This window comes from Gadus morhua, chromosome 8 (genome assembly GCF_902167405.1).
Source record: "Gadus morhua chromosome 8, gadMor3.0, whole genome shotgun sequence".
Taxonomy (NCBI): domain Eukaryota; kingdom Metazoa; phylum Chordata; class Actinopteri; order Gadiformes; family Gadidae; genus Gadus; species Gadus morhua.
The window spans coordinates 15,636,896-15,661,752 of record NC_044055.1 but is presented as its reverse complement, the minus strand read 5'-3'; the positions used below and the strand labels follow the sequence as shown (position 1 = coordinate 15,661,752).

At 47.8% G+C, this 24,857-nt stretch overlaps 1 protein-coding gene across 1 annotated transcript in view; it reads left to right on the top strand.

Annotated features, from left to right (window-relative positions):
- carmil3 (capping protein regulator and myosin 1 linker 3) overlaps window positions 1-23,084 on the top strand; it is a 90,807-nt gene extending 67,723 nt beyond the window's left edge. The window contains exons 27-41 of the mRNA XM_030364162.1: window positions 4,541-4,716; window positions 5,302-5,389; window positions 8,089-8,214; window positions 9,285-9,351; window positions 10,423-10,631; window positions 11,291-11,370; window positions 11,695-11,814; window positions 13,905-13,996; window positions 16,060-16,078; window positions 17,203-17,582; window positions 20,567-20,676; window positions 20,996-21,197; window positions 21,424-21,498; window positions 21,797-21,919; window positions 22,353-23,084. Of these exons, the coding sequence (XP_030220022.1) occupies window positions 4,541-4,716; window positions 5,302-5,389; window positions 8,089-8,214; window positions 9,285-9,351; window positions 10,423-10,631; window positions 11,291-11,370; window positions 11,695-11,814; window positions 13,905-13,996; window positions 16,060-16,078; window positions 17,203-17,582; window positions 20,567-20,676; window positions 20,996-21,197; window positions 21,424-21,498; window positions 21,797-21,919; window positions 22,353-22,393 (1,908 nt within the window). The 3' untranslated portion in view covers window positions 22,394-23,084. The remainder of the gene's footprint in view (window positions 1-4,540; window positions 4,717-5,301; window positions 5,390-8,088; window positions 8,215-9,284; window positions 9,352-10,422; window positions 10,632-11,290; window positions 11,371-11,694; window positions 11,815-13,904; window positions 13,997-16,059; window positions 16,079-17,202; window positions 17,583-20,566; window positions 20,677-20,995; window positions 21,198-21,423; window positions 21,499-21,796; window positions 21,920-22,352) is intronic.
- Window positions 23,085-24,857: the final 1,773 nt, after the last annotated feature.

Sequence of the window (24,857 nt, the reverse complement as noted above, 5' to 3'; positions counted from 1 at the left end):
ATCTCTCTCTCCCCGCTTGTTGTGCAAGGAGTGTGACATGGGATCGCAACAACACCACGGTGCTGGGACTTCAGGATGTAGCCAGAGCCCTGGAACAGTAAGACACACAGACAGACACACAGACAGACAGACAGAGACACAGACATACAGACACACAGACAAAGACACACACACAGACAGACACACATTCACACACACAGCATGTGCTTTAAGCGGGTCTTTGCGTTTGTGTCTCTGTTACGCTGATTAGAGACGAGCATCCTTATGAGCGGATAAATGAGCTTCTACACACACAGATGTGACAGCTGCGCTGTCAGAGTCCACCGCGTTACACCACATTTCATCACTCTTCTGATGCTATGTGCCACTCAAACTCATCGTTTGTGTGTGTATGTGTGTGTGTGTGTGTGGATTTGTTACCTTGTGTGTAAGAACGAACGTATGCGAGTGTGTTTGAGAAAGTGTCTTCATTTCTTACTATGTGTTTGAGACTGTATTTGTTACTGTGTGTGACAAAGGAAGAAAGATTTCTTCAGTGTGTGTATAAGTGCGTGTTCATCAATGTGTGTGGGTATGCATGAATCACTTTGCATACACACAGTGCATGTTTTAAAGTGATTTTGGCAATCAGGAGGGCGAAGAAACGATTAGAGTATCGATCGATTTCTCCCTCAGGTAATTGCGGTTCCCTTTTTTTAAACGTAATTAATAATGCAGGTCTAAACATGAACGCATCAAAAATGTCTCTCTCCCCCTGACTCTCTCGCTCTCCCCCTATTTCTCCGCATCTGTCTCTCTGCATCCATTTTCTCACCTCTCTCTCACCCCCTGTTTTCCTCCTTCAAATCTCTCTCTCTCTCTCTCTCTCTCTCTCTCTCTCTCTCTCTCTCTCTCTCTCTCTCTCTCTCTCTCTCTCTCTCTCTCTCTCTCTCTCTCTCTCTCTCTCTCTCTCTCTCTCTCTCCTCTCTCTCTCTCTCTCTCTCTCTCTCTCTCTCTCACAGTAACTTCACCATCCACTACATGCCCCTCCCCCTCAGTGACGTGGCGCAGGCGTACCGCAGCGCTCCAGAGAAGATGGAACAAGCCATCACCAAGGTTGGTTAAACATCTCCTGGTCACATCCAAACTACAATGCTTCCCAAGAGTAAAACGATTCAGCGTGTCATGGGGGATCTTTCTCTAGGAGTCGTTTTATTCTGTCCCCATTTCCCCTATCAACCGCCGGTGTGAAAATGTCAGACGAAAAAAGACCTCTGCTTAGCTGTGAGGGACAAACATTCAGCGTACCAACAAAAATGTCAACCGTAGTGAAACCAGTGTGATGTGGTATGGGTCGGGCAACGCGCCTGGCAGCGATCACAGGGGTCTACTCCACACTGGGGTCCTACTCTCCACGTCTCCGCCGCGCTCTGAGGTTCCGTCTGTCTTGACTGTCTCGAGGTAATTCTATCCAAACATAATTACGGCCGTGTTCCTTAACGCTTGGCTCCCAGCTGGTGAGGTGTGCTGAGGTTCTGACAGGGTGTGCGATCCCTCGGGGAGATAACTTTTCTACTGTTATCCTTTGCATAAGATAATGAGACGGCGCCACCTGCTCAGCGGTGAAGCCTCTCAGCAGGTCCGCTTCCGTTTCAGTGGATTCCCCTCGGGTTTAAGGCGTCTCTCCCTTGGCGGCGGATTAACATGCAAATGGACTTTTCACCTGCTCGTCGCGCTCTGTAAACACTCATCCCCTCCCGCTGTGTGTGTGTGTGTGTGTGTGTGTGTGTGTCACAGATTCAACGCGCCCTCTTGAGGAACAACCAGACGCAGAGGTTTTCCCAGAAGCAAGCCCTCAGGCTGAACCAAGGCCTGGTTACCAGCACCGCCGAACAGGTGTGTGTTCGTGTGTGTGTGTGAGAGTACTTGCATGAACGTGTGCGTCCGTCTTTGTTTTCCTGCCTTGTGGCTATACGTCGCAGCCATGGGAGATGTTTGTGTGTCTGCTTCAGAAATGTATTTGCACTGTGTGTGTATTTTGGGCAAGGGACTTTGGTCAGAAATATATACATAGATATATATACCGGTACATACCGGCATATTTTCATTCTTGTGGTAATGCTGACTGTGTGTGTGTGTGTGTGTGTGTGTGTGTGTGTGTGTGTGTGTGTGTGTGTGTGTGTGTGTGTGGTGTGTGTGTGTGTGTGTGTGTGTGTGTGTGTGTGTGTGTGCGCAGGTGATGGAGCGGCTGTGTGTGCGTGTGCAGCAGCAGGTGTCTGTCCTGAGAGGATCAGAGGATCAGGAAGAGGTGCAGGCAGCCAAGCAGATCCTTAAGGAGGCCAAGAACTCCAGGGCGGTGAGTCCAGTGTGTGTGTGTGTGTGTGTGTGTTTGACTACTCCATACATCTTGTCAACCCACATACGGTGTCCACATACCAATCTCTCTGCTATTCCTCAGTGTACATTGTATGCATTAATGCATGTCTATGCTATTATGCAATGCCAGTAAAAACCTCAATTACTTGGAGTTTAATTACACGGCCTTTGCACATTGTAAAATATGGGTATTGTTTTTTTTTATCAAATGTTATATTATTAAAATAATTCTGACCTGCTGGCCTGTCTTTTGCTGCCTTGCTCTTCCTGTCTCTTTAACGCTCTCCGCCCGGCTCTCTCTCCTCCGTTCTCACCATCTGTCTCTCTGTCTCCCTCTCTCTCTCTCCTCCTGTGTGTTGATCTCACCTTCTCTCCCTCTCAGCTGTACCCGTCTCTGTGTGAGCTGGCTCATGTCCTGTCTGTAGACGGGCCGGTGAGACAGAGACTGGAGACTCTGGCCGGGGAGCTGACCAAGGCGGCGGACAAGGAGCTGCAGGTGAGGGGGGGCGGGGGGGGAGGAGAGGCGGGGGGAGTGAATGGTGGGAGGAGGGTTAGAAGGTGAATGGAGGGAAGGAGGGGGAGAAAAAGGGAGAGGGAGACAGAAGAGTCGGAGGGTGGGAAAGCGATGGAGGAAGGGTGGTGACGAGAGAAAGAGGGGGAAGGGAGGGAGGGAGGTATGCAGAGGGGTTTGATAGATAGAATGGCTGGGAGGGATGGATAGGGAGAGTGGAACAGAGAGAGATGGAGGGAGGCAGGGACTGGGAGAGAGAGAGAGATGGAGAGAGTGGGAGGGAGGCAGGGACTGGGAGAGTGGAAGAGAGAGAGAGAGAGAGTGGGAGGGAGGCAGGGACTGGGAGAGTGAGAGAGTGAGATGGAGGGAGGCAGGGAGGGGGAGAGAGGAAGAGAGAGAGAGAGAGAGAGAGAGAGAGAGAGTGGGAGGGAGGCAGGGACTGGGAGAGTGGAAGAGAGAGAGAGGTGGAGAGAGTGGGAGGGAGGCAGGGACTGGGAGAGTGAGAGAGTGAGTGATGCAGGGACTAAGAGTGGAAGAAGGCGAGTGAGAGTGAGAGAGAGAGAGAGAGAGAGAGAGAGAGAGAGAGGAGAGAGAGAGAGAGGAGAGAGAGAGAGAGAGAGAGAGAGAGAGAGAGAGAGAGAGAGAGAGAGAGAGAGAGAGAGAGAGAGAGAGAGAGAGAGAGAGAGAGGAGAGAGAAGAGAGAGAAGAGAGAGAGAGGGAGGCATTGGCTGAGAGGGAGGGAGGGAGGGAGGGAGAAAGGGAGGCAGCAATTGCATTACATTTCATATCCCTGGTCAAGTTGTCCTCCTCGTCCTCGTCCTCCCCGTCCTCCTCCCTTTAACTTTTCATGTACATCACTCCAGCGAACAGAGGATTTACTGCATTGCAGATACAGAAAGCCTCCAAATGAAACAACATTCTAAAGTGATGCTTTGGGCCTGGAGGACGCATGGGAGGAAATCATGAAAGCAATATGAATTAAATACAGTATCGGAGATAACTAAAAAACCATTATTTGTAGGTGTGGATTCATGATCCGTCTGCCATCTACCTACTATCATTTTCTATTTAGTCATTTAGTAGAGACTTTTATCCACCGTGACTTGCTGTGAATATGGTTTTAATACATGACATTAATCAGCGGATAGGGTGTTGGGCATCTTGCTCATGGATGCCTACAGGTAGGTTGCCTCCATTGGGATTCAAACCCAGAGTCAAAGGACCTTTAACATTACACCCCCTCCGGCCCAGTATTGGGGAAGGATTCCTAAGTAGGATGGTATATAATAACCATGCATTCTTTTTTGTATTTGCAATTTGTCTGGGACAAGGCAGAAAACGAGACAGACAATTTTCAACACAATTCGCAAATGGATATTAGTCTGGAACCTATCTATTCATTTTCGATTTCCAAGGGGTGTTATCACCGGGCGCAGACCGGAATACCACCGGACGCGCTTGGATATCGCAAATGGATGCCGATGCAAATAAAACATGAGTTTGCAGATTTGTCTGGTTCCCCGGCTGGCAGGAAAACACAACCACATTTTTAAAAACATCAAAAGCCCCACAACCCTACAGCGCCCGTAGGCCCCCCCTTCCCTTGGAGCGTCGGGGTCCACCTGTAGCAGTGTGGCGTTACCCGCTGACCTCCAGCTCCTTGTGGTCTCCTAGGTGATCGTGGACTCCATGGTGTCCCTGTGTCGCGAGCTGTGTCCCATGTCCTCCCTGGCGGCGGAGAGACTCAACCCCCCGCTGTCCTCCGTCTCGGAGCAGGTGTCCATCCCCCGAGGCACAGTGCGCTGCGCCCTGATGGACCGGGCCGCCGAGGACATCAACAAGGCTCTGGAGTATGAGGGGGGGGGGGGGGCAACAAGGCTCTGGAGTATGAGGGGGGGGGGGGGCATCAACAAGGCTCTGGGGTATGAGGGGGGGGGGCATCAACAACGCTCTAGTATGGCTGGGGGGGTATAGGCTGTGGTTTATGCTGCATGTGGATAGGGCCCTATCCTATCCACGCGCAGCATAAACTGCCTGGGGGGGTTGATGTTTGGGGGGGAATCGGTGTATGTGTTGGGGTGGGAGGGGTGGGGGGTGGTGATGATTAAGGGGAAGGTGTGGGTGTGTGTGGGGGCGATAGTTTTTCATGGGGTGTGGTTACGTCATGGGGTGTGCTTAAGTTGTGTTGAAAGTGTGTGGGGGTGTGGTTGGCTTGACCTAATCGCACTCTAACTGTTGGGGTGGGATAATTATGGGTGTTTTGTCTTTGTTTCTAGGGGTAGTGGAGGGTGGGGGGTGTGTGTGTGTGTGTGTGTGTGTGTGTGTGTGTGTGTTGTGTGTGGTGTGTGTGTGTGTGTGTGTGGTGTCCTCATTGTTTTCCATCCTTCTCTCCGTCTCCTCTCCCTCCTCTCTGTCCCCGTCTCTCCCTCCCCCAGAGAGGTGAAGCTGTCGGTGGTGTCCTACCTGACCAACTCCATCGTGGACCAGATCCTCCAGGAGCTGTACACCACCCACAAGACCCTGGTACTGGTACTGTCCCTTACTGCATGACTTCTCCTAGAGCAGCACCGTAGTGGTCTCAGTTGGCATGGTGATTCTATTATTTTTGTGTTGATTTCTTGATTAGTATTATATACATTTTATTCAATGTGTAATTTGTATTTAGTTAAATGCATTTATTAAATAAATATATTTTTATTGTATATTTGAATATATTTATTGAATTTTATATTTGTTTATTATTTACATATGTTTATTTTATGCATGTTTATGAACTACATTACTTATTTGACAAATTATTAATTTGGAGTGAATCAGTTTCTGCTGTAAATGCGGAGAAAGACTAGCATAGCTAGTGTTGCATATCAGAAAAGTAAATGTTCAATCAGTGCATATATTATACATTTTCTCCTACATTCAAAATATAGTTTCGCTATTAGGCACATAAATAAGACTGCCTCACGTCACGGTGCACGTTTAACATTAATCAGGCAACGCTGCCGCCAGTAAAACGTTTTGGTAGTGATATTGAGTGTGTAATGATCCAAAAAACATCATAAATAAAATGTCTGTTAAACTGAATGGGGCTGCACGGAACAGGGGAGGGAGAGTGAGACTGTGGGGGAGGGAGAGAGAGAGAGGCAGCCAGATAGAGGAAGATCTATCCATGTGCTGTAGAGCTTTGAAGGTCTGCAAGTATCCCACTTCCGGGAGGGGGGGTTTGGTTGGCAGAGTGGCGAAGTCACGCCCCTTCCGGTAGAGCCCATGGGACCTATGAGATCGAAAAAATTGAATGGGTTTCAATGGAGAGAAAGTAATTATTTTCTGGTCCCAGTCTTTACATGCCCCGGATTACACATATGTTGTTTGTGGATTTAAATTATACATTTTCATGCAAAGAGTTTGACCGTTTATTGTGCAATTGTTCAGTTAAAGGCTATAGAGAAAACACAATGAGAAAGAATACACGTCTCGTATGTGACGTCACGCTCCCTGCGACTGGCGAGGACAAGACCGACAATCTCCATATCGGCTACCTAACTAAAACTCCATGTGCCCCGACTTATAATGGTTTTCACCTCTTTCAATGCTTTTATTCTCCCCTTGGAAAAAAAGCGGTGAAGCGGAGCAGAGAGATCGGCATGTCTGTACCGGAGTTCAGTGCGGGCGGTGACGCATATCATTCGTGTCGAGAACAGCGAGGATCTGTAGTTCACAAAGCGGCCACACACAAAACCTAACGTTATCAAACTTTTCTTTGCATGAAAAAAATATAATTTAAATCCACAAACAACATGTGTAATCCAAGGCATATAAAGACTGGGACCAGAAAATAATTAATTTCTCTCCTTTGAAACCCATTCATATTTTTCGATCTCTTAGGTCCCATGGGCTCTACCGGAAGGGGCGTGACTTCGCCACTCTATTCCAGATTCTCAATGGTCTTGTGGGAGCGGCAACACCATTTGGGGAGCCGCTATGGTTTTGCTGTGTGAATTTCCACAAAGATAAAATAAAATTGATCGACTCCCTTGTAATCACATGACCAACCGACGACGAGGTTCGGTCACGGTCGAGTTGAGTCCATGCATTGAGTTGAGTCTATGCATCCATCCATTTAAATTACTTTCAAAATAAAAGCATGCAAGCAACGGATGTAGGTGTCACGCGTGAGTGGACAGGAAGTGGCCCCCGTCCGGCTGGAGGCATCGGTGAAGTGTCACCGTAATCAATGGCCAACGGCGGCGCCGGCCTCGTTAATATTCAGGCAGAGGTGCTGGTAATCAAAGTCTCTCCGCTGGTGGCTCCCAGGGCCAAACGCCGCTGCTCCTTGATTATGTTTGATCGCTCGTTACGAAGCCCTGACATCTGCCGGGGCCCCACTCATACTAATGTACCAGAGTTTACTTTGGCTATTTTCACCCCGCTTTGCCTGAGAAACTCAAATAGAGATGGTTGTTCATTTATGAAATCCAGAATTTTGCAACAAAGTTGCCATTTTAGTTCGACAAAGTTGTCGCACTATTTCGTCATTCGGTTTCTGTCCGAAGTGACCTACGGGGAATTCTAGAATCACGTCCGTAATATGTCCACCCCTTGTGTATCTCAACTGGTGGAGCATACCGTTGACACCGCCAGGGTTAGGGGTTTGTTCGATTCCCCGTGCATGCATGCAGTCACGCTACCGTACGATACTTCGGGTACTAGCGAACACTGAGTAGAATATGTTTATCTCATAGGTTTGTGTGGGGAGCCCTGGCCCTCTACACCCGCTGCTGTTTCTCATTCTCCTCCACGTTTTCATCGTTGCACCACCTTTTCATCTATCATCTTTTTCTTTTTTTATATCATTGTCTTTGTTCGATGACCGCTCGTCCTTTACCATACTCCACCTCTCCCTCTCTTTGTCTCTCCTTCTCCATCTCTGTCTCTCTCGCTCTAGATCGCTCTCTCTCTCTCTCTCTCACTTGATAATCACACAAGTGGATGTCTTTTCAGACTTCTGATGGGGGACAGTACAGTGTGTGACACTTTGATTGGTTTCTTATACCCACAACCAACACAAGCTCTCCTTGGACAGGGTGCTGAAGACTATTGGAGAGTACTTATTGTGTGTGTGTGGTGTGTGTGTGTGTGTGTGGTGTGTGTGTGTGTGTGTGTGTGTGTGTGTGTGTGTGTGTGTGTGTGTGTGTGTGTGTGTGTGTGTGTGTGTGTGTGTTTAGCTGCGGCAGGTGTCCCAGGCCAAGCGATGGGATGAGGGGGGGCCCAACCGGCGCACGCTACGGCAGTCCCGGATGACGGACGTGATGGAGTTCCCCGAGGAGGACCTGGGGATGAACCTGGGGATCGTACGTATCCCCCCCGAGGGCGGAGAGCCCCCCCGCGGAGACTGTTTACACTGGCCGTTTGTGTCATACCCCTTCTTTACTCCAGGCTTCACTCACCCTCCCTCCGTTGGTAGTGGTACTCCTCAGTACACGCGTACATCATTAATAAGAATACACAATCACACAATAAGAATACTCTGCAATTAAATGCTCCAACCAACACCCTTAACATAAGAGAGGGAGGAGTTAAATAAATAAGGTAATGTTGATAAATCACATTAAAACATTTTAAAAGCCTACACATACAGAGGCAGATAGGCGTGGCGTGTTGGATGCTAACAGCAACTCGACAAAATTCATGCAATCCGAAAATGACCTTTTAATTGCGATCATAATGTATGTTTATATTCACCTCTATATTACCCATCACATGCTGAATCAACTTCACTATAAAATAGGACTACACATGGTGCATTACTGCAGCTAGCTTTGTTGCATGCCAGGGACCGCTGTTGCAGTGACAGTGGTGATGTATAGTGGTGTACTTTATGATCCTATTAAGCACACCTCCATACAACACGGCTCTACTTTATGTCTCTGTTGTATCCTCCATGTCCCGGCTGGGACAGCTGGTTCTCTGCAGGGATTCTTTGGGACAGACAAAAGTGTCATCATCTGCCCTCCCAATTTATGACATTGTTGTCAAGTCCATTTATTCAGCATTTAAAGAGCAACGAACAGAGTTGAGCAAACTGCTGTGCAGTCAGGGTGAATTAAACCGGCGGTTTATGCCTTAAAATACAACCGACGATAAACCCAGAGAACGCTTGATTAAAAAGATGAGGATATGCAGAATTTCTCCCATTTGGTTGAAACGCCGGGGGGAAAAGCCAATTGTTCCCGCTTCAGAAGGAGTCGACCAGACATGTAGGAGCAGACCGTTCCTCCGCTGCGAGGCAGCTGATCTAAGCAGCAGGGGTCAGCGTCTCTAACTTTTCAGCCCCGCAGAGGAGCTCTTGAACACTGTGGTGGAGTATCCTAGGATCGGCGAGGTCATGGTTTCCGCAGGTAACGGATTGTTTTCCCCTCAGGACACCATGGCTATCAACAAGAGAAGCGCCCGGACTAGAAGGATCCGCCCCGTCTCCAGCCGGCCGAGTAAGACCCACTGTCTCTATCTAGTCTCTGGCTCTGTTTCTCACTCTCTCACACTCTCTCACACTCTCTCGCACTCTCTTTCTCGCGCGCTCTCGCACTCTTGCTCTCTCGCTCTCTTTTGCTTTCAAAATGCTTCAATGCCACAGAAGTAACTTGAACAATGCAATGCCATCAAATAAGAAGTTGTGGGAAAATAACAGGACAACAGATGGAATACATCAAAACACGGTGTAGGAAAAACAAATTGATCAATCAGATTGATCTGTCTGTCTGTCTGTCTGTCTGTCTGTCTGTCTGTCTGTCTGTCTGTCTGTCTGTCTGTCTGTCTGTCTGTCTGTCTGTCGCTCTCCCTCTCTCTCTCTCTGTCGCTCTCACTCTCTCTCTCTCTGTCGCTCTCACTCTCTCTCTCTCTGTCGGGCTCTCACTCTCTCTCTCTCTGTCGGGCTCTCACTCTCTCTCTATCTGTCAGACTTTCACTCTCTCTCTGTCACTCTCCCTCTCTCTCTCCGTCTCAGTCTGTCGCTTTCTTTCTGAGCTCTTCCAGTGCTCGTTTGGTTTTACTGACCAAGGGGTCAGACTTTCCATTTAATCAACTCCTCTTTTTTATTTGATGTTAAGTCCAAAATGACATTGAAACCAACGGCGTCCATAAAAAGACCTCCCCTTGTGATTTCATACAGAGAAATAATGGATTGGAAGTGCTTTTTTAAATCCTGTTTAGCTCTATCATTTGAAATGTACTCAAATGGAGGTGCACTGAACTTCAAGTCCACTCAATGACCAGAGTTTTACACATTTAAATAGCAGTTTGGAATAAAGTCGAAGTGGAATCGTTGCCAACTGTGCTCCACTCACACACACTCTCAGACTCACACACGCTCTCACACTAACACTCACACTCTCTCTCAAAGTCAATAAACTGTAAAATAAATAGAAATGGAAGCAACCGACCGACAACAGAAATCAGTGGAGATTCATGTTGGCCTGCGAGGGTGGGAAGCAGAAACTGTTCTTCAATCTGTTGGTGTTGGTCTTACACTCCATCATCATCACCTACCCCCCCACCCCCAGGTCTCGGTGAGGACGCCAGTGGCTCCCCCACCCCCTCTGCCTCCCCCCAACCGCCACCGCCTCCGCCTCCACCATCGCAGCTCTCCCGCTCAGCATCCTGGGACGGCCTGTCCACCCTCCCCACTAATGGCTCGCCGCTACATCATGTGACCCACGTCAGGCCACGCCCCCCACGGCGGCACAGGGCGGGGTACCCGCAGCCAGAGACTGTGAGTCTCACACGCACGCGCATGCACACGCACACACACAAACTCTGGGGGGTTGACACTTGAACCACTTGCTTGGTAATGTAATATGTGTTGTTGAGGGTTCAGGGGCAGGAAGTAAGTTTTCAGAAACAGGAAGTTGAAAGCAGACTAGATAAAATGGGAGATGCTTTTTTGCTTGTTTATTCCTGTTCCGTCATATTTTATTCCTAGTTTTTATTCCAGTTTATTCTTGTTTAATGTTGTTTACCTCCCGCGTGTCTAATGTGCTGCCGTGTGAATACTTTGAGGCTTTTCTCGTTCCCCTTGCCAGAGGCTCTTTCCAAAAATTATTTGGGGGGGGGGGGTGGGTGTGTGTGTGGGGGGTGTGTGTGTGTGTGTGTGTGTGTGTGCACGCACGTAGGTGTGCGTTTTGGAGTGGGGGGTCATGGAGGTGTGTGTGTGTGTTTGTGTGCGTGTTTGAACCTTTCCTGCTGCTTTGTACTAAATCAGGACACATTTAGTGATGCAGCAGTGATGGGTTATTTTTAAAGACAGGCATGGGATCCTTCCTGCCAAGTGGCTGTTTTGAAATGCCAAGTCAGCCCTCTACGGCCTTTTAACACCCCGTCATTGATCTGTTGTTATCATGCTATTCTCCGTGTGTGTGTGCGTGTGCGCAGCATGGCTCCGAAAACGGGGCGATCAATGTTCTGGAAGATGGATTGCCTGACTTCTACACCAAGCGTGTTCTCCCTGACAGGTAACACACCGAAGCCGTGTTTAGCCACCGCTAACAAGCCTCGTAGCGGTTCCCCATCACTGTTTACACTGAATACCTCCACCACCCGGGCGGTGGTGTAAAGAATGACATTCACTGTGTCTATTTAGTCATCTCACAGACACACATTAATTAAAGTGACTCCAGAAGCACAGCACCTTTTAATTGGGAACAAAGCGCCCTGTTACCTATTCGCCGCCACGTGCCTCCTGGAAATAAGAGAACCAAAATTTGTATTGTCGGTTGATTGAAGCATCAAGCCCCCCAGGTCTCTATCGCTCTCTCTCTCTCTCTCGTCCTCTTCAGCCAGCTCTCGTCTCTCCATAACAACCCGTCCATGCGTAGGAAGAAGAGGCGCAGCGTGCTCTCCATCTTCTCTGGCTTCCGCAAGAACCGCAACTCCATGACATCCAATCCGGACACAGAGTGAGTAGGGAAGGGGCGGGACATGCTCTGAAAACGGGAGGTGAGTCATGTAAATGTGGCTTTGTCAATAAACATCAAACCGGTTTTAAGGGGACATATTATACCACCAGGTGTGAGTGTGAGTAGCCCTTACAAGCTGTTTTGAATATCTGCCTCTTCTGACATCGCAAGTGGGCGTGTCCACCTAGATGTGTGCAGGATAGTGTTAGTTATCTTCAAACCTGCATGAAACTTTTCTACTTTGGTTTCTTGAGTAGAAAACACACCCATCTTCGAGTCGATCCAGCCACAGAATTGTTCATCTATAAACCCATTTATTCAGGTCCAATTTGAATTCTCAGAAGATGGTAACTGTGGTGTGAAAATGATTCAGCTCTAATTGTAGCTACAAGTCAAGCCATTAGGGGTTGCTAACGGCAAAAGGAACAGGGTGCACGCTAAAGTGCACCGCCACATCTAAACACAAAACCGCTCTTTTGCTTTTAATATGACAGACCATGTTTTGTCGTTTTATTACTACCATGCCTCATGAATATTTGATGGCAAAACATTTTCCCCGTTGCTGCAACATTCTTGTGCGTCCGGAGTGCGCCGGGGGTCGGAGTTACATGAGGACACGCACCTCCTCACGCACTTCCTCCACTGGAGAATGTCTCAGAGTAATGAGAGAGAGGGGGAGGGGGAGGGGGATGGAGTGGCGAGAGAGAGGGAGGGAGGGATCGGAGAGAGAGAGGGAGGGAGTGTGGGAGAGATGGGGGAGAGTGAGAAGGGGGAAAGGGAGGGAGGCTCCTTGGGGGCCAACTGGGGGACATTAAAAACAGTTACAGTGCTTTGTGAAGGGGTGAGCAGGAGAAGGAGGAGAGCCAAGAGAGGGGGAGGGGTGCGTGTGCGTGCATCGAGAAGTAGAAGCCAAAGAGTGATCGCCACTTCAGTGACAGTCGTAAAAACCCTTTTTATATAAAACTCACCCTGTCTTAAAAAGAAATGTGTGATATAACAATATAATCTCTTTGTATTAACATATAAATACGATATATTATGTAAATATGAGAAACTTAAATTACAGACTTATCGTTAAATGATAGTGTTATATCGTGGTGGTTTTATATGAATGCACTCAGACAGCCTCTGAATACTAAGCTCAGACATGTCGTTGGTGCAGGAGTCTGCCTCATTGTCCCGCTGTTTTCTGTCCTGTCACTGGATCTGTCATCTGGAGCGCGTCTGCCTCGGCCTCGGCTGCCCTCGCTATGCTAATGTACCGCTCTCTATCTATATCTTTATTTTTGGGGACATTGGTTTACCGGGACTGAATGAGCACGCATCAGACGACGGTGCATTCTCTAGGTATCAGGCTATTAATGAGAGAGAGGGGGAGGGAGAGAGAGGGGAGAGGTGGAGAGAGAATTAAGAGTATTTAGGGGCCTCGGTGGACTATTTTGTCCATCCGTCTTATGTTAATTATAGAAGTAAACGCTGCTGAGTCACGCGGTACAATCTGTCTTGGCTTGTCCATCTGGCTCATAAAAACTCTGTAGACTTCCTCACTTAGGCTGAATCTGTTGCTGTAGTGGTAAACTATTATGGTAGCTCCTTGACCGACTCCTGACCCCCCTATAGGATGGGTGGGAATGGGGGAGGGGGGGGGCTGTCCCAGGACCAAGCGTCTCAGTAATCCAGAGTCCATGGTTCAAAATGCTTTCTCCCGGCCGGCGGGCTACAGACCAGGATGATTATCGGTTGAAGGGCCTTTGATTGTTCGCCGTATATCTCCTGCCGTCTCTTGTCTGTCTAATGCGAGTCCATTTGATCTGTATAGCCCTTAATCACACTAACCGCCTCAAAAGGCTTCACAGGCCACTTTCTACGACATCGCCTAACCGTGGCCCTCCAAAGGGCAAGGACAAAACTCCCTTAATCATTGTGAAAACTCCCTTTATCGTCTTGGAAGAAACATCGAGATGGGACCCAGAATGAGGGATAATTTAAGAGTGCAATGGGCGCATAATGGGTAGAGATAACTAAGGCATAATACATTTCAGCTAACCTGTCTCCGTCTCTCTCTCTCTCTCCACCCCCCTGCCCCCTAGTCTCCCGGAGAACGTCTACTCTATGATCCAGCACCCAAAGGACCCCGGACAGACGGAGACCCCCATACGGGGCTTCCACACGGCCTCCCCGCGTGCCATCCCCTGCATGTGAGACCCACCCAGCCCCCTCCTGCCTCATCCAGAGACAGTAACCCATCCGGGCTCCCTCTGCCCCCCCAGTAGACATCCACGGGGGGCCGTGGGGTTTATCGTCTCTGTGCCAGAATCTGACCCAAACCGAAAAACGGTTGGGGCCGAACAAAGCTTCTGTAAGTCATCTGATGCATGGTCACGGCCAATCCTGGTTTCAACCTCTTCTCTGGTGGTTTATTTTGTCCCATCTGCTATCAAGGGATGCCACATAATCCCCTCACCAAGCATGGAGACTCAGTAAGGCCTCAACCCCATTCACTAGGCCTTAAGCCTCAGCTAGGTGGTTGAGTATACCATTATTGGCAGGTAACCTAGACAGACTCTTGGGTCCTTGAAAGCCTCAACCTCATACACACACCAGGGTCCAAGGCCTGGATATAGCGACCACTGCGTGACCGGACGGGAGATGATCTCCAGTGGATACCCCATTTGGACGAAAAAGGGTTTTTTTTCCAGATAGTGAATGCTTCTGCCAAGAGCCAATCTGGGGGAGAATGCTTCAGAAATTGAAAGGAAGCTTCAAAATTTGGAAGAAATAACCTGATCCACGCCAATACTCTAAGGTTGCGTCACTCTGGGGACTGAACTAAAGGTAATTATTGAACATCTGTTTTCATCAGAAATAAACGTGTTATTCTTTTAAGCTGTTTTCCTCCTTATCGCTCTAACCATTCAGTACTAAGTGAAGGACTACCAAGAGTTCTCTATGTCACTGCCAGCCCTTAGCGAGCTCCAATCTGCAAGCTCAATCCGAATCACACAAATGTGGGAGTTTCCACCGGACCACGAAACGAGCTGATTGGTGCTCTGCATCAACGTGTCTTTTTAGGCTGAAGTCGATCCATCCATCGAAACGTCTCGAGTGGACTTTGACGCCCACTTGTGAAGACACAAGTGGGAGTGATTTAGGCTCTGGTTTTAAGATGGTTCGTAATCAGCATGACACCTGGTGGCAAAATACCCCCCCAATGAGCCAGGGCCTCGCCAGCGACAGGTGGCGGTGTATGATTACCTCGTCGATGTAGGCCTGCGGGGTTGGGGGTGTGGGGGGCGGCTGAGGACAAGGAGAAGACCTCCGGCTGGGCGGCCAGATTGAACCGACTCCGACAGCGAGCGTTTGCTCTCTGCCGACTTTACTTTCAATTCTTCCACCAAATGCCAAATAGAGTCCACTGACTCCAGCCTCCGTCTCCTGCCCACCACCAGGCAGAGTGACCTACTTCTCCACCTGAGATAACCATGGGGGGGAGGGCGAAAGGGACCATTACATCCAAAACTTCAAAGTCATGGGCCTGAGTCACCAAGCGGCCATCTTGGTTCTAAACGCTAGCGTTTGATTGCCGCTAGGTGTCTATATTAAAATAACTGCTTCCCAAATAATTTTTTATGGAATTTTTGAAATTCATGCATTGCCATCAAAGCGGCAATTATTTTTTCATGACCGATAAGTGTATTCTACTACATCGATTAGAGTATGGTCCTTCTAAGAATACAACTATCAAAACAGAATAACAATAGAACTACACAGCAGATTACACAGAAAATAAGACAGAAATATCTCGATCAATGCAAAAGATAGTGAAATGTGAAGACACATTTCAAAGAAGATTCGTTAACCGACCGGGGATGGACTCCCACTCAGTGCCACCCATGTTACTGAACGCACGCGCTCACAGTGATATAAGACACTTTGCATCCCTCCTCCGCACCAATGGCATCATTTGGCATTCTGTATCCTATATCAATGCTACATCTTGCCCACCATGCAGAGTGGTTTCCGAATCATGCAGAAATCACTCCCTCATCTTGCCCGCCTTCCACCCCAGACGGCTCCAAAGAGTCCAGCAGTCTTGGGCCTCTGGCTCCCCCCCCCTCCCCCCACCCCCCTCCCCCCCCCGCCCCCCTCCCCCCCACCCCTCCACTATGAGGCACCCTGTGCTGGGAAGCCAACGCAACCTCTTCCTCTAACCCCTCATCTAGGCTTTCATCACAGCGGTGGCAGCCATGCCGGTGATGGGAATGCACTCTCTAATTTCTCCCCGTTCTCTCTCTCTCCTTTATTTAAATGGATGATCCCATCTGTTTGATTCGAGGTCCGTTCTTCGTACAGGTTGCTACGCGAGACTCGGAGACTAAAAGATGGGGGTATTGCAGTTTACCCTTATTGGTCCGGACACAGCAGGTAGAAAGACATCTAAAGGAGCGAGTTCCCTGGCTGTCCTAGGGGGGGACGAGGAGAGAGAGAGAGAGAGCGAGAGGGAGGGAGAAAGAGTAGGAGTGGATCCAATACCAAATGTCCCCACCACTCGCCGCGTCCCACTGTTTTCTCTGAGTGCTTTCTGTGTGGCATCGATGTCAAACTGAGTAGCCCATCATAGGAAGGATCCAATTTTGTTCGCTCTGTCCGTCTGTCTCGGTCAGTCTGTCTCTCTGTGTCCGTCTGCCTCTATGTCCTTCTGTCTGTCTGTCTGGCCGTCTGCCCCTATGTCAGTCTGTCTCTCTGTCTGTCCATCTGTCTATCTGTCCATCTGTCTCTCTGTCTGTCTCTCTGTGTCTGTCTGTCATTCCTCTATGCCTCTTTCTGTTGGTCTCCCTCAACATCTCACTCTCTCTTGGTATCATTTTATGTATGCCTCTTTCCCTTTGTAGCCATGGCTTCTCTTTTGCTCTCACTCTCTCCCTTTATCTCGTTCTCTCCATCTGTGTGTGTGGGTCTCTCTCTCATTCTCTCTCTGTTTGTCGTTCTCTCCATCTGTGTTTGTGGGTCTCAGTCCAATTCATTTCGAAAGGTTTAATTAGCATGGAAACGTACATTTACATCATTAACATTTGTCTTTATTTTTGTATATCCCTGTAATCCTTACAAGGATAATCTTTCTCGCCCCCCCCCCCCCCCCCCCCCCCCCCATTAATATCAAAGGTCTAAATAGCGGTGTGTAGGTAACATAGGAGCGAACATTCACATCATTATCACTTCCTTATTTTTGTATATCCGTATAATCCTAAGAAAAAATATTCCTTTTGAAAATGTACTTAAAAATTCTCTCTCCCTTCTGGCTCTCGTTTATCACCATGGCAGCCGTACATGTACCTCTTTCTTTCATTGTATGGAGCTATACATACAGTATAGCACATGCATGCTGAGTCTCTCTCTCTATCTCCCCCCCCCCCCCCCCCCCTGTACTGCTACCTCTCTCGCCCGCCAGTCCACAGACCTGGTCAGCATGGTGTACAGCTGCATCGGGGCCGACATCGACGACTCGGACACCTGCAGCTCCAGCGGGGATTTCACGCCCTCGGGGGGAGCTAACGGCCACGCCCTCGGCCACGCCCCCCTGCCCACCCACAGGCACCTGGAGTCGGACCGGATGGAGCGGGACGGGCCCCTGGCAGAGGGGGAGGATGTGAGGGAGAAGCTGGGTGGAGGTGGAGGAGCCCCAGGGACACACAGACCAGATCCCCCGTCTCAGATCAGCAAGCCCAGCATGGCCGTCATGAGACAGCGACACCTGCAGGGCAGTTCAGGTACTGCAGCTGCGGCTTGAATTACGTTGGCACTGTTGGTTTTCACAATTTAGTCATTTTGTGACTTCTGAATAAACGGTAATAACAAGTCACTCTTCAGGTTGATTGAAATGATAGGCTAGCAGTTGGAGCGTTTGACTCTCAGCTTAAAGGTCCTGGTCCTAAAGCCTAGGTACCCTTGAGAAATGTGCCTTAACCATTACCTGCTCCTTGGAACATGCATATAAAATCCACTGTTGCTAAGGAGGCAATGGGTGGAATAACATAAGAGTAAATTAGAATTATAAAGCTATATGGATGACAGTTGATTGATATATTCAGACGTTTAAAAATGAAGTATTATGCATTTTTCCCTTTTAAAATTCAAATAATTCTTTATTTGGATCCCCATTAGCTTCCACAAAGTGGTTGCTAGTCTTCCTGGGGTCCACGCAGAAAGCAACAACAATTAAAACAAACAATAATACAAAATCGCACTATATCAATAAAACAAGAACAAAACGTTGAACAGACAATAGGAACCGCTAGTAATCAAGCACACTTACTGATTATCTAAATGGGATTCATCAAGGTTTTTTTCAAGCAAATATTTAAAAGAACGTCTCCTTTTGGTGAGTCTGATGCTAAAGGCGAGCTTATTCCAAGCAGAATGAGCCCAGTTCTCATTCTTTTTTGTATGTGGAACTGGCACAACCAGATGACCAGTGCTTACTTGACGTGTGACATGATCATGACAAAAAGCTGCATAGACAAGGTTTTCACAAAGGAAGTGCAGTGTATTGTTCCATATAACATTATGCATGAATAGCAGAAAATAACATTTTAATTTATCCTCCACAGATAGCCATGATAACCTTCTATGCATCACATACACATTAGCCCGGAAAGAACAACGCAGAATTTTTTTCAAATGTTTCTCAGCAGCACATGACCAAATGACAGGACAGTACTCGACAGTAAACAAGAGACCGAACTACTTGACTCATTACAGATGATGCAACATATGCACAGCACTACCTGGACATTGCAATGCCCCTACCCATCCTGGAAGCAATATGATCAATCTGATCAGACCAAGACAACGCAATATCTAGTTTTACAACAAAGAATTTGGTCTTATTGACCTGCTCAACTGATATCCCATCTATATATAAATTAAGTGCAGTAGCATTGGCGAGAATATTCTGACTACCAAATATAGTAGACATATTAGATATATCTACGGATATATATGTTTTGACAATGTTTAGTGCTAATTTGTTAGCTCTCACCCAATTGGTAAAGTTATGCAACTCTACTTGAAGATTTTCACATAGCTCCACTGAAGTTGGTGTTGTGCAGAACAAAGTACAGTCATCAGCATACTTAACTACATCAGCATTTTTAACAACATAGGGTAAATCATTAATGAAAACCGAAAATAAAAGTGGACCCAAGCAACTCCCTTGTGGAACACCGCAAGAAGTCTTCGAACACAGAGAAGGTGTCAATAACTTGCTTATCAATAATCCATAGCATTAATCAGCAAGAACAATTACAGACGCATGAAAGGAGCAGTTTAACCGTAGCAGCCCATTCACCCCAGATGAGTGTTTTTGGTGTGTGTGGGTGGGTTTGTGTGCATGTGGATGGATAGGGGGTGTGTATGTGGGTGCCCCCACATCATATCGACTGCCCCAGGGGGGGTGCGTGTTCCTGCGATCGTAAATCAACCCGACCCCATTCGAGGATCGATACACACACGCGAGCGCTCCGCGATGCCGCCATGTTTAACTTAGAGGAGTGGCGTCTTACGCGGCCAGCGGGCTGCACCCCTCCGCCTGGAAGCTGCCGTTATTGATGGTGTCGTGTAGCGCACAGTGTTGTTTGCACAGGGCTGCACAGACGTCATTGATCATGAAATATCGGCACTACATTTTTCAGCATAAGCCATGAATTATACAATGGGATTGGATTTTTCACTTTGGTAGTGTCACGGCAACAAATGCGTTGTCACGATCCGTTATTTGGAGAATTTGTTATTTTGCGTCTATGGCCACAAGAACTTTATCTTGTCGTGTTATTCAGCTTTTTCACACAAACACACACGCTCACATGTGAATGGTTTACGAGCACCGTCAAGTTTTTATTCATGCAACTGTTTAGTTTCATGAAGTGGCTTCTTTGTAACACTATCTTGCACTGCAAAACTGTCAGCAAATATCTCCGCTAAGTGTTCCCTCCAGCATATCGCACCAACCATCTGGCAGTAGAGGACGGCTCATTGTGCTCCTTCCTATTCACCACAGCCCCTAAAAATCTCTCTTCATTCACACACACTGATTCACCCACCCATACACACACACATGCATGAGACACGCGTCATTCACCGTCGCAGAACCACACATCTATCTACCTTTGCGTCAACGCACATCCATTCGCTCACGGGAGGCACACATTCATTCACCCTCGCATAAACAGACATTCACCCACACAGAAACGCATCCATTCACCCATGCATACATGCATAATCAGTAACACATGCATCCAAATATTTATTCACGGTTGAACACACAGATTAATTCACCCACACATGAACACTCTTTAGTTCATACACACATCACCACCTGCATTCATTTGCACTTGCATGAAACACACGTTCATTGATATGTCCTCCTCATCTCCGAGATCTACTTCCTGTTCCCATGACAGCGGGATGAATAGGGACACCTTCTTGAATGAGCGTCTCCGCCGTAGCGATATCATTGTTGGGTCGTTGGCGTAACGATGGCCAGGTGCACTCAGAGGTTCTGATCCGTGGGTCTTCTCACGTGGGTCAGTCATTAAACGAATCGTAACCTAGTTATAGCAATCAGTCATGTCAACTCCAAACCCTAGGTCAATTAAATACAACTTCTGCCCCAGGTTAATCCCCACTGAAAGAATTACTTAAATCTGTGTGTGTGTGTGTGTGTGTGTGTGTGTGTGTGCGTGTGCGTCCGCAGAGGAGGCGGCGAGGCCGGAGGGGGAGTGGGACGAGGAGCAGGCGGACCCCCCCCAGAGGGAGGACAGGGTCTGGACGCGGGGAGCAGAGCGCCCCCCTCTGCCCACCAAGGTGTGTGTCCAGGTTCACCCCTCGCTGCAGGCCCTTCAGAGCCACGTGTCTGCTCACATTTGGGAATATGAACCTACGCACCTTCTGTCCTAAACCCCTTACTTCATAAGTCGTTCTCATCTAGATTTCTATAAAAAGCAATTGAATCCGCTTTAAGCGGAAATATTTTATTAGTGTCTCACTGCTGCCACCTAGTGGTGAGAAATTAAGAGTGAGATAAGAACTATTTGTATCATTAGTAGTTGTGGTATTATTGTGACGTTATTGTTATTGTTATTTTCACATGTTAATGCCCAAACTCCTTGCCCCTCCCCTTCAGCCCAGTTTTGACCAATCGGCAGACGAGGCTGTCTCAGAGAAGACTTCCCCTGTCAGCCCCCACGCCGAAGTGCCGACCAATGAGAAGAAAAGCATCAGTTTTGTTCTGCCCCCCTCAGCCAAGGATCCCTCCTCTGATTGGTGTACGACTCCGGTCATTCAAGAGGAGGCGGCTGAGGATAGGACGAGCCCGCCCTGCTCAGGTAAAAAACGACATAACCAGGGTAACAAAGTACTGTTGAAATGGGATTATGGGATGCTTGGAGCATTGCCGTAAGTATTTTAAAAGGTGCCGAGTCATTTGCACTCGTCAAAAGATGGAGTTTGTGTCTTAATGTTACTCTACATGACAACATTTTGCTGACGAAGATGAGGATGATGTTGAGGATGTTGATGTTTGTGATGATAATGATCTCTGTGTTGAATCAGATGAAGAAGAAGGAACTAACAGTTTTCCAGGCCCACAGCCACACATCAACAGGAAGGCCCACTCCTGTGATATGGGTACGAATAACCTCACACAAGCAAACATACACACATCCACACACACACACACACAAACACACTCACTGTGTCTCTGCAAGCTGTACGTCATACAGACAACGATATATAATACACATGTCCTTGAACTGTTCAATGTATGGCAGCAATAGCATACCATATAAACAACCTTGTATTAATTTGTATTGTATACATTGTCAGAATAACCTGTTCCTCAGAAACAAACTCCAAACCCATGCATGACGGTCCTGTGTGTGTGTGTGTGTGTGTGTGTGTGTGTGTGTGCGCGCATTCCCCTCAGGCATGGAGCGGGGCAGCCCCCCTGGGGTCCTGGAGCGGTCCTCGGACCCCCGGTTCCCCATGAGGAAGGCGTCCTTCCCCCAATACAGAAGCCCGTCCCTGGACTACCCCGTCAGCACCCGCTGTACGTTGACTCACACACACACGTACAGCCTGCGCCCATCATGTCTCCCATTGTATCACCCGTCGATTTAGCAATCTCCAAATCCTGTAATCCAGAGATCTCCTGCTTTGGTTTTTGTCCGCACCGTTCCGGGTATCAGGGTGGCTGGCAGTGTGTGCTCAGCTCGTTCATCAGCACACTGACACAAAGCCATTTAGGGCGGGGGGAGGGAGAGGCGGAGAGAATGACTCGGCGGAAACCGCAGCCAACTTTCCTGGTACACGTCAAAGTTATGGCCGCAGGGCGGCGGAATCAATCCGGCGAACCGCTTAAGAATCGCAGACTAAAACGTTGACACCTCCACTAATGTAATGATGGTGGGACCAAACGGATCGATGGGGCATCGGTGTTTCCCTGATTTCTGTCTTTCTTCTGATATACGTTTTCATTTTAGGTCATGAAAGTCCACCGCACGACCAAAGGGACGGCTTATGACATCACCAGCGGTCGAGAGGACCGGAAGGAGACCAGGGTGGCATAGAGTGAGGATCAAAAAAAGCTAAAACTGTGCGTACCCGACGGTGAAGCACCGACGAGGGGTTTCTGGGCGATGTTGGGTTCTTTTTCATACACTGCAGACATTTTCTCATCGAAGGTGCATGTGTGCTCTTATGTTTAGTTTTGTATTTGTTCTTATTATTACGATGATTATTAATTGCACTGGCTGTGTGTCTTTCTCCAGAAGCGGAAACACACGCACATAACCCGCGCGCGCCAATAAGTATGGCTCTTGTTTCATTTTTACTAAGGCGGGAGGACATGGCGGTCCTTCTTATGTTCAGCAGACAATCTGTGACCGGCTCGCCCTCCGGAGCACCTTTGTATTTATTTCAACTTTGGACATGTAAATATGGACTAGAAATCAAATTAACCGAATTAGCCGTTGTGGAAACTGAACGGATGAAGTAACGTTTTTATTTGTAGTTCTGATTCATTTAGTTAAGTGTCTGTTTCGTGTGCTTTTTGGTGTCTGTGCTGGCAGAGAAATGCTACAATCCCCAGTGCGTGTCGCCCCTGAAATAATGACTATTTTAATCTGATTTTACAGGCCTGAAAATGAGTATATTTTCTAAAAAAAAATGCCTCTATGAATGATAATAAATAAAATTTGATTTTACCAAAGAAACGGTCGTAAAAAATAAATATCATTCCTCAATATTTGTTGCACATTTACATTTGGTATTATTTTTACCATTTGCCTCTAACAAAACAGTGGTAGAGTTGTTATCGTGAAGAAGAATTGAAGTAAAAATAAAATGGTGCAAGATATATTTCTAGAAATGCAGTTAATGTCTGTTCCTTGTCCGTTGTCCGTTGTCATTGACATAACGAAACTTTTATTTTTTATATATTTTATTTTCCTGCCGTCCTACCACCGTATGCCAGCAGGGGGCAGTGTAGACCAAGCTCTGCTCTGAAATGCACTGGTTGCCCAGTGCATTTCCATCATCAACCATCAGAGACGCATCACGGATCTAAACGGCATTCGAAGTGTTTCACTGCATTACATTAGAGCTAGTCAAACAAGCGAGGCGGCCCCTCGGATTCGCTGATTATGTTAAATCTAAATTAGCAGCGGACATAATTTGAATATGAGCTTTCTCTCGGGAGAGCGAGATGACAGATCGAGATGGGTCTCGCTAATGAGGCAAATCCGTATTAATTTAGTCGGTAATTAGGCCGTTGAGTTGCTGTCTTACACACACACACACACACACACACACACACACACACACACACACACACACACACACACACACACACACACACACACACACACACACACACACACACACCAAGAGCGTTAGCGGCTAGAAGCAGTCAGGCTTAAATCACCCATAACAACGAATAATCCTTCTGGGTATTTTGTATAGGCTACGGCCAATATGTCTCTCACCCACTCTCCCTGTTCAATGCTTTCCCACTCTCTTCTGCCCTTCATATCTCACATCTATGAGTGAGCGAGATAGATGCAGCCGTATGGAATATGTATTCCTCCACCGCATGAAGGGCGCCATGGCCTCTTGTTGAATAGATGTTATTCACTTCTTCTCTTTCTAAAGAGTTCTCCTAGACGTGTGTGTGTGTGTGTGTGTGTTTGTGTGTGTGTGTGCACTTGACTTTAACGTGGAAGACAGACTATCAAGTCGTTTTGGGAATCTGCCCGGCAGTAATAGCCCCGTGACATAATCCAATATCGTTTCATTTACAGATAAGGAGAGCTGAAATAAGGCCTATTTCAACAGCTACTGGGACAATCCTCCGGTTCTCCTTTGTGTTCCTACGGGATACTTTCAGAAGACGTTTCCTTGTCCATGTTACGTGTGTGTGTGGGGGGTGGGCGGCACTGATGTACTTTGAGGAATTCAATACCTGCCAAAATGTAATGAAAAACTAAGAATCAATACAATGTCATCGCATCTGGCCTGGCGTTCCACGCTGAGGGGGAAGAGGAGGATGAGAGGCGACAGGGCGGCTGTTCCAGGGTTATGGTCAGTTCTTCAGGGTTACAGGGGAATCGAACAAACACGGATGCTTTACAGCCGCCGTTATCCTGTCACTCTTAACCAATGGTCGACATCCCAGAGGCTCCCTAACGACGGCGACCAACCGGACTCAACCGGACTCGGCACCACTAGCCTGGACACCCTTCACCTCCCACCTACCATCACGTGCTTGTTTATTTTTTATTTTGTTGGTCCAACGTCGCTGCTGATGTCCTTGTGTTCCCTCGTGACTGTGCAAATAGTTGATATTCAGCTCACTCCGACCTCTGAGATTCAAGGAGGCACGTTTGGCACGCTCCTCATTTCAAACAGGCTTTGATTAGTGTGGCATCTTTCACTCAATGTGTTTTTCCTCTCTTTCTATTGCTCTCTCTCTCTCTCTCTCTCGCTCT